General features: G+C 50.5%; 1 protein-coding gene across 3 annotated transcripts; it reads right to left on the bottom strand.

Moving 5' to 3' along the window:
- Positions 1 to 2050: 2050 nt before the first annotated feature.
- On the bottom strand, positions 2051 to 7050 carry LOC138748859 (tuberoinfundibular peptide of 39 residues-like). Of its 3 annotated transcripts, XM_069909688.1 has the most exons (5): positions 6898 to 7050; positions 5434 to 5524; positions 4799 to 5073; positions 3168 to 3277; positions 2051 to 2340 (listed from the first exon to the last, which is right to left on the bottom strand). In XM_069909688.1, the coding sequence occupies exons 3-5, from the start codon at positions 4808 to 4810 to the stop codon at positions 2115 to 2117; spliced, it is 348 nt and encodes a 115-aa protein (XP_069765789.1). In that variant the 5' UTR covers positions 4811 to 5073; positions 5434 to 5524; positions 6898 to 7050; the 3' UTR covers positions 2051 to 2114. The 3 variants fall into 3 exon arrangements, with proteins under 3 accessions (XP_069765789.1, XP_069765790.1, XP_069765791.1); XM_069909689.1 differs by lacking the exon at positions 4799 to 5073; XM_069909690.1 differs by lacking the exons at positions 4799 to 5073; positions 5434 to 5524 and having other exon boundaries at positions 6898 to 7049.
- Between the last annotated feature and the right edge of the window lie 1799 nt (positions 7051 to 8849).

Here is an 8849-nt window from a genome sequence, read left to right on the forward strand (position 1 = left end):
GGGGCAGTGGGGACTGACATGGGGCAGTGGGATCAGTTGGGGACTGACATGGGAAGTGGGGAGAGAGGGGCAGTGGGACCAGTTTCATATCTCAGTTGACCACAGGTGAAAATGCGGAAAGTGAAACCTTGGATATGGGGGGAGGGAACCACTTGTAATCATCTTACCATCTATGGACGCTGTGAGACCAGCTGACTTCCTCCAGAATTTCTGTATCTTTTTAACTACAATCACAGTATCTGCAAACTTTCATGTTTCACTGGACAGAGTAGATGTGGCAAAGTTGTTTCCCATGCTAGGGGAGCTAGGACAAGAAGGCACAACTTCAGGATTGAAGGGCCTCATCTAAAGCAAGATGGGGAGGAATATCCTTAGCCAGAACTTGCTACCATGGACAGCTGTAGAAGCCAGGTCAATGGGTGTATTTAGGACAACAATTGTTAGTTATCTGAATAGTTATGGTATCAAAGGTTATGAGGAGATGGCAGGGGAGAGGGGCTGAGTGAGAGAATCAATCAAATTTGTTGTTACTCCTTGAACCCTTCAAATCAGTTGCCTCAACCCTCATCACCACATCTACACCATACTGGGCTATTCCAGATGCCCTGTTCCAGGAAGGATGTGGTGACTTGGTACAGAAGAGGTTCCCCAGGATGCTGCTTGGTTTGGAGGGAGTTATGGAGAAAGATTGGACAAATTTGGGTTGTTTCCTTTGGCACGTCAGAGGATGAGGGAGTGACCTGATAGAGGTGGGTAAAATCACGAGGCATTGACAGGGTGGACAGGCAGAAACTTTTCCCCAGTGTGGAAGTGGTCACACAATGGAGGACACACTGGTAAGGTGAGAGGGAGGATGTTTAAGGGTAAATATTTTACAGAGAGTGGTGGGTTCCTGGAATAGGCTCCCAGGAATTGTGGTGGAAGCAGATGCAATCGTAGTTTTTAAAAGGCTTCGGGGTCAACCCATGAATGTGATGGGGGTGGAGGGGTATCTGTAACATGGAAGCAGTGGTATTCTGGTTTGATTTGGATACAATTTTCAACACATATGAGTGGTGATACATCTGTTCCAGTTTCCTCTGCCACTCCGAGACACTTATTCTTCAATAAACTTTCACACGGCACAGAGACAGGGCATTCAGCCCATCAATTCTGAATTCATAATCCTGCCCCCTTCCTTTGATCTCTCACATTCCATGGTCTTCTCTTCCCCAAAGGAATGGAGCGGGGAATTGAAAGGGATGGCAGCTGGGAGATCCACAATATTGTGGTAGACAGAGCAAAGGTGCTCAATGAAGCGATCCCCCAGTCTGCAGCGTGTGTTCCCGAAGTAGAGGAGACCACGACGGGGGCACTGAATGACCCCTGCAGATTCACCGCCTTTCACTCCTCCCCCTCTCCTTGCCCTGAAATCCACCCGTCTTGTCCCCTCTCCCCTGCCACTAATTCAATTCCTCCAACCTCACTTCCCCCCAACCCTTTACCCTAAATCTACCCCATCCCTCTCGTCTCCTCCCCCCTCTCTCTCCAGTCTCCATCCCACTCTGCCCCTCCCCTTCTTACCCCTAACTCCACCCTCTCCCTCCCCTAAATCCACCTTCCTGCCCTCTCTCTCTCTATGCCCCTTCCCTCCTAATTCCACCCCAATCCCAGCCCTCCCTTTCCCATCACTCAGTCTCTCCCCTGTTGAACAATTCCAACCCCTCCCTCCCTTCCTGGACTCCCCCTCCCTGTGATGAGCTGCTCTCGTGCCCTGACCTTCTCACCCCAACTCCTGCCTCCCCTACCCATTGCCAGGAATTGTAGTGGAAACAGATACAATCAGTGTTTAAAAGGCTTCAGGGTCAACCCATGAATGTGACAGGGGTGGAGGGTTATCTGTCATGTGGAATCACTGATATTCTGGTTTGATTTGGATCCCCCTCCATCCCTGCATCACAGAACACAGGAGGGGTTGGGTGCGAACCAGCCCCCCCATCGCCGACCATCTTGAGGTCAAGGTTCCAACAGTGAGCTGGGATGTGGAATGATGAGACTGGACACCAGACAATGTGTTGCAAAGATATTTATTGGAGATGAGGAGGGATGTCCGTCCATGAGCTTTGAACCGAGACTCACTGACTGATCATCAGGCGAGTTAGCAGAGATTTCAGCCACTTCTGCCTCTCCACAGCAGCCAACAACTTGCTCTTTTCCCGGAAAACCACGTCATCCGCGATGACATTTCTCTTTGCTGCTTCCTTGATGCTTGGCTCCAGCCAATCAGAGGGCCACCTTTGGTCCAGCATGACATCACCCACTCCGCGGTGCTCCATTGGCCATTTTACCATTGCCCAGGACCTGGAGGTGGGAGAGATGAGACGTGCATTGCTGTCAAACCTTCCCCAAGCAGTAGCACTGCCCCCAGTGGAACTTCCTTGGCCCTGAGCTGAGGGGAAGGACTGCAGTGTCAACCCCAGGGGTAGAGAGTGACATGGTGATAGATGAGGGAGGGAGGGCTTTGGGGAATGGCACAGAGGAGAGAGCAGGTGGACCCATCCTTCTCAAGTTCCCTTGTGTTCAAATGTGGAATGTAGGCAGCCCAGGTACACAAGATCCAACTAACAACAGTGTGATGAGGAGCTGAAACGGTTTCCTGTTCCGTGTCGGGGATGGGCCTGTGCCAGAAATTCAGGGAGCAATGCATCTCCCGAGACATCAACTCCTCCTGCCCCATCCCAAACTGCAGCCCTTTCTCAGTGCCACCCAGCATGTTCATAGGACTGCCACAGGGACTGGCCCTGCAGTAATTTATTGCACCTTCACTGTTGCATATCAATGCAAGTAGTATTACCACAGCACTGACTTGGCAACACCTGCTGCCTCCTCCTGCTCCTCCCTGGAGTAACCTTTGAACCCACCCACGGAGGCATGAATCTCCAGGGCTGCAGAAAGGCATCACAGTGATGGAAGTGACTCTTAATTCTAGTCTCCAGCTCCATCCCAGGACACCAGGGAGAGGATGAGGAAGTCAGACCCTTCCTGGGGATTGATCCTGACCCATCTGGCAGAGTCTGCCCAATGCCCTCCCACCAATAGCCAATGAAACCCAATTCCCAAATCCTAAATTCCCAACGCTCTGAAATGTCCTCAGGGAGGGGGCTGTGGGGTGATGAAGGGCATCTTACTTTTCTGTGTGTCCATTTGAGGCAGGAGCAGCTCCAGAACACAGGGCTGGGACACAGCTCAGGATCAGTCCCATCACCAGCATCCGAGCGGAGGATGAAGGCTCCATCACCTGAGGGGGAAGCAAGAACCCAGCATAATGGTTCAGCACGCAGGTCAAACACAGGACAGTCTGGGCTGCACATTATATGGAAGCAGTGGAGGTTGCATTCGACAATGGGGCTGTGTCTTACATCAGGGATACAGTTGATAGCCATCACCCACTCCACACCCACCCATGTACATGCCCACACCCGCAGACCCACATCCAATGACAGGTTGTCCATGGGGATTTTTAGAGAGACTGCTCAGAGAACATAACCTGAAAAAGAATCTCAGGGTTGTATACTGACAATAATTTAAACTTGGAACTTTTGACCTTTTGAATCATGCCTCCTTCACAAACTCCACCGGATCCCAGAAATGGAACAACCTGCAGACAATGGGAATGTGAGACCAGGATGACAATTGGAAGTACTCAGCAGCTGAGGCAATGTGTGGGAATACCATCCACAGCCTCCTGCTCCTGCTGGTCTGCCCTGGGGGAGGGAGCGGTAATTTGGGGAGAGGGGGGAAAGAGGAGGGAACCAAAGGAACCATGTCAGGCTGTTGCCCCTTGCTCTGCCCTAGGATGGGGAGGGGATATAGTGTCTGCAGACTTGGAGCATGGGATTGGAGAGAAGGGGAGTGCAAGAAGGTGGGAGGTGGGAACAGGTTGTCACCATTCGGTAAAATCACACAGAAATGCCGGAGGAACTCAGCCAGTCTAGCAGCATCCATAGGAGACAAAGATATATTAATGACATTTCAGGCCTGAGCCCTTCTTCAAGGCCGAAGAACAAGGAAGTGTCTGAATAAAGTCTGGAGAGCGAGAAAGGGGGAAGAATGGGATGGGGAGGAATCCAGACCAAAGGCCAAAGGTGAGAATTGATTTTGGCTTGTGTCAATTTGGTGACCAACTTCCACCCAAGGACCCCTCAACTATAACAGACCACAAGACAACCTTGACAGTCAAAGACAGTGCTGCCTCCCTTCCAGACAGACTGAACATATTCTGTGCACGGATAAGAAGAGCAAGCTGATGCTGAAGAAAGCTCCTTGTCCCTCAGATGATCGTCCCCCTGCATAGTCGTGGCAAGGAGAACCCTATCCAAGGTGAACCCACACAACGTGGCAGGATCAGACAACATACCTGTTTGGATACTGAAGGACTGTATAGATCAGTGGCTTTCAAACTTTCACGCACGTACCACCTTACTAATTACAGAGCACCTATGGCAAAGGGATTACTTAAGGTGGTATGTGAGTGGAAAGAGTTTGAAAACCACTGGTGTAGACCATCTGACGGAGGTCTTTATCGACATCTTCAATATATCATCCCCATGGGTTTCAAGACAGCCACCATCATCGTAGTATCAAAGTGGGAGACAATAATGGGCTTCAATGGCTACCACCCAGTTGCACTGAACTCCACCATGTTTCAAGCACCTTGTGATGGAAAGCATCAAAGCACACCTCCCAGAGACTCAGTTCAATTCAAAACCATTTTACAGATTATGCTATAGCCTTGCCCCTCCACCCTGTCCTGACCCACCTGGAGAACCATGCCTAATACACCAGGTTGCTGTTCATCGATTTCAGCTTGTCATTTAATATGATCATTCCCCAGAGAAGCTGTCCTCGCTGGAACTCAACACCCCTCTCTGTAATTGGATTCTGGACTTCCTAACAGAAAGACCACGGTCTGTCTGGGTTGGTAGCAGAATGTCACGCTGAGTACTGGCGCACCTCAGGGCTGTGTGCTCAGCCCACTCCTGTTCACACTACTGATCCATGACTGCATCACCAGATCCAGCTCCATTTAGCAACCTGAGTATCAAGGAGGATAAGACAAAGGAGGTCAGGTGGATTTCAGGTGGACCACCCTACACTACACATTAATAGCTCTGTAGTGGAGAGTTCCTCAGAGTCCACTCAAGTAGTGACCTATGGTGGACACACAACATCTCCTCACTTGTCAGGGAAGGACAACAGCGACTGCACTTCCTGAGAAGACTGAAGCAGGCAAGGCTACCGGCCACCATCACGTCAACTTTCTACAGGACCTCTCTCTCTCTGGCTGGCTACATCACAGTGTGATCTGGTTGCTGTAGAACAGTGGATCTTAATTCCTTTCCCCCCCCCCCCCACCACCCCACCCCACCCCACCCACACACCATCTTCACTAACCATGGCATCGCATCCTCGTGATCTACCAGGATCGTTGTCTGAAGAGGGCGCACAAAATCACTGAGGACCCCCCGCACACAGCGTATTTCGGCTGGGGAAGAGATACAGGAGGATCAGAGCCAGTACCACCAGGCTGAGGAACAGCTTCTTCTTACGGCCAGTGAGAACGCTGATACAAACCCTTCGATAATCTATTATTGAACAATATTTATGTTTGAATGTGCACTGCATACAACTCGCTGGAGTGCTATGTCTACGTGTTTGTCTGTTTTTACACTAAGGACCGAAGAACTCCGTTTCATCCAGTTGGACTTCACAGAGACAGGACATTGATGAATTAAACTCCCTCTCGGCTCACTTGCCGCACACTTGGTATTAATGAGACTTCTCTCCGGCAGACCCCCCACTCTGCCAGAAGTGGACTCGAAGATCAGATCCGTTCAGTCTATGATTTGGACGTGGAATAACGATCGTCTCAGCCCTTGAGCAGCGAGCGGCGATGTGATAACCTGACCCGATGTGCTGAGGGTAAATTAAAAGCTGTTGGTCAATGAGCCATCCAGCTCAGGGAGACGAGACCCCTCATTAATCAGAGGTCAGCCCCAAGGCTGCCTGCTCCTCGCTCCCCAAGCTCCTCGACTCGTGATGTGCACGGTTTCAGATCTCCAAAGGAAATGGGCCAACGACAATTTTTCCTCAAGCCAAATATTTCAGTAACGATCGGGTCTGGAGCAGTGATTCCCACCCACATCCCACCTTACTGATCACAGAGCACCAAAGGTAATAGGGACTAGTTCAAGTGGGATGTGAGTGGAGAAAAAACGATTGAAAAACCACTGCACTGTATACAAAGCTCCACCAGGATTCAATCGGGAGCAGATGCAACCTCTACAGTCGGGGGGCAGGCAGGAAGCTCCCAGCCTCCCAACTAACAACCCTGAACGATTCCCCGCTCCGTGGCCATCAGCTCCTCGCCTGTTCTACCGATTATCACTGCGGAACCTCCACCGGATAAATAACCACCAGAACTGCCGGTGCTTTTCCGACATTATTTCGTGACTCGGGTAAATAGCTCTACTGGTTAATCATCAACTCTGATTAATTACCTCTAGCCCATGAACGGACGCAAAGATGCTGGGGAATCTCAGCGAGTTTCTTGCGTAAACGCCAATCACCGCGGCTGCTATTAAACCCCATTAATGGACTTTTGCTGAATAATTACTATTGATTCACTGGCTTCTGATCAATTATCGCAATGGCGAGCATCTCGTTCAATGACCATCAAAGCCAAACTCTCAGTTAATTCAATATCCTGGATTCAGCGCCCACCGTTCGTGGCTGGCTCAACATCGACTCGTTAACTGTTTAGACTAATTGAGTTGCGGGCACCTTCCAGTCAAGAGATTAGCGACTCCTGATTAAATGTGCGCGGATTACACATCACCGTCAATCGAAATTACAGACCTATTTCTCTACGAGGTCGTCCTGGGGATGGGGTCGTCTTCCGTCCGACCCTTGTCGGTTCGAGGATAGATGAACCACGGGCAGCGTCGGGAGGTTGACTGGCGGACAGCGATGCTCCCAGGATGAAGTGGCGTGGGCACCGAGAGAGACGGGTTCTTTAATATCCCTCCCACCTCACTCAACTGGAACAAGGACCCACCCCCTTCCCCATCTCCTACCTGCAACTCGGTATCAAAGCCCGGGGGAGGGAAAGTTTACTCATCGCTGCCCTCCCCTTGTGGGGCGTGGAGCAGTGGTCCTGGAGCCCCTTGAGAAGCTGGGGAGAGGCAGGAGGCGAGTCTGGCGTGGGTGTCCTTGCTCTCTGGTTCTTCCAGGGCTGAGCGTGGGACCTGTTGCAGTGGTTGGTAAATTGCAGTGCAGCAAGGCTGATCTCACCCCTGCCTTATCGTTGACCAGCTCTTCAAGTACATGGGCACAGACTGCACGGCCAGGAGTTCTATGGGGTAACTGCCTCGGCCGTGTGCTCTCTTTGCAGACTGCACCATCGTGCCCTAAACGGGGACTTGTCTCGCTTGGCCACCCTGCGTGGCAGCGTTCCGACGACTGCTTGTTTGAGACGGGGGCCAATCCCCGTCCTTCCAACATCGGTCATTGTGAAGGTGAGATCCTGCATCTGCCTCCTGTTGGAAATTGACTTGAATTTTCTTCTGTGGTTTTTCTCCCGCTCTGCTGTGAGCTGCCCCACACTGCGCACCCCTTCCTCTTGCTGGGTGAACTAGGATTCAAGGGTTCCTGGGAGGTTAACCATGATGGTTTCCAGTCCAACAATGTATGTATGACCTGAGAGAGTGTCTCATCTGTGATTCTTGCTTCTTCAGTCCTGACTTGTAAATGTCCCGCGCCTCCCTACAAGTACTTCTTGAGTGGACCATGGGAAGCAGCCTATCAAATGGGACCCAAGCTTGCTTCCCTGCACACCTCCTGCCTTACCAGAACAATCCTTCAGGCGGGTGTTACCAGGCAAGGAATGTTTTGCTGCATTAACAACGGGGGCAAATTTTTCCACACGGAGCGTTGTGGGTGCCTGGAGTGCCTTGCCAGGGGTGGTGGTGGTGGTGAAGGCTGAAACATTAGGGACATCTAGGCACATGGATAAAAGAAAAATAGAGGTTACATAGAACACTACAGGATAGTGCAGGCCCTTCGGCCTTCGATGTTGTGCTGACCTATGTATTCCTACCAAAAAAATGTACTTTCATTGACGTTTAACTTCAGGCACCAATTTGCAGACCAATTTGCTCCCAACCTGTCCTCTTTATTCTGGCTCCTCTCTAATAAAGAGTCCAGATTGTAAGGTTGACCTTTTTTTTTCCTCTTGTTGCTGAGTTCTTCCTGGAGATTAGATGCTGGAATCTGAAGCACAATCTCCTGCACCTTAATGGCTTTGCTACCTGCCCTTTCAGAATTCGCTATACACATCAAGATGTATCACAAAAATCCTTAATTATGACACAGTGGCCTGACTCCATCGAGACAAGAAGTGAATTTTCTGTAAACTTTAGTCGATTGTCAGGGTGGAGAGGTGCAGCAGAGAAGTGGACCTGTTGTCTCACGTTGTCCTCAGATCTTTGACTTGGGTGGCACTGGTGGAAAGTGGAGGCATTCACCTATGGCTCTGCATACAGGCCAGGATGGATAGCAATTGTTATTGAACCCAGTGGTATAAGTCTTGTTGCTACCTATGCCTCTTTCCTGATGGTAGCAGCGAGAACAGATGATTGCTGCTGCTCTCTGACAGCAGTGTTCCCTGTAGACGTTTTACCTGTGATGTCATGGGCTGTGTCCACTACCCTTTGCAGTGCTTTATGCTCAGAATATTGGTATCCCCGTACCAGACTGTGATGCAGTCAGTCAACATACTTTTCACCACACATCTGTAGAAATTTGCCAGG

This window comes from Narcine bancroftii, chromosome 13 (assembly GCF_036971445.1).
Source record: "Narcine bancroftii isolate sNarBan1 chromosome 13, sNarBan1.hap1, whole genome shotgun sequence".
NCBI classification, from domain to species: Eukaryota; Metazoa; Chordata; class Chondrichthyes; order Torpediniformes; family Narcinidae; genus Narcine; species Narcine bancroftii.

Bases quoted from the DNA above. Each gene is read 5' to 3' on its own strand.
- LOC138748859 (XM_069909688.1), bottom strand. The intron at 2,341-3,167 runs GTAAGATGCCCT...TCCCACCTCCAG, and splicing joins TCAAATGGACACACAGAAAA to GTCCTGGGCAATGGTAAAAT.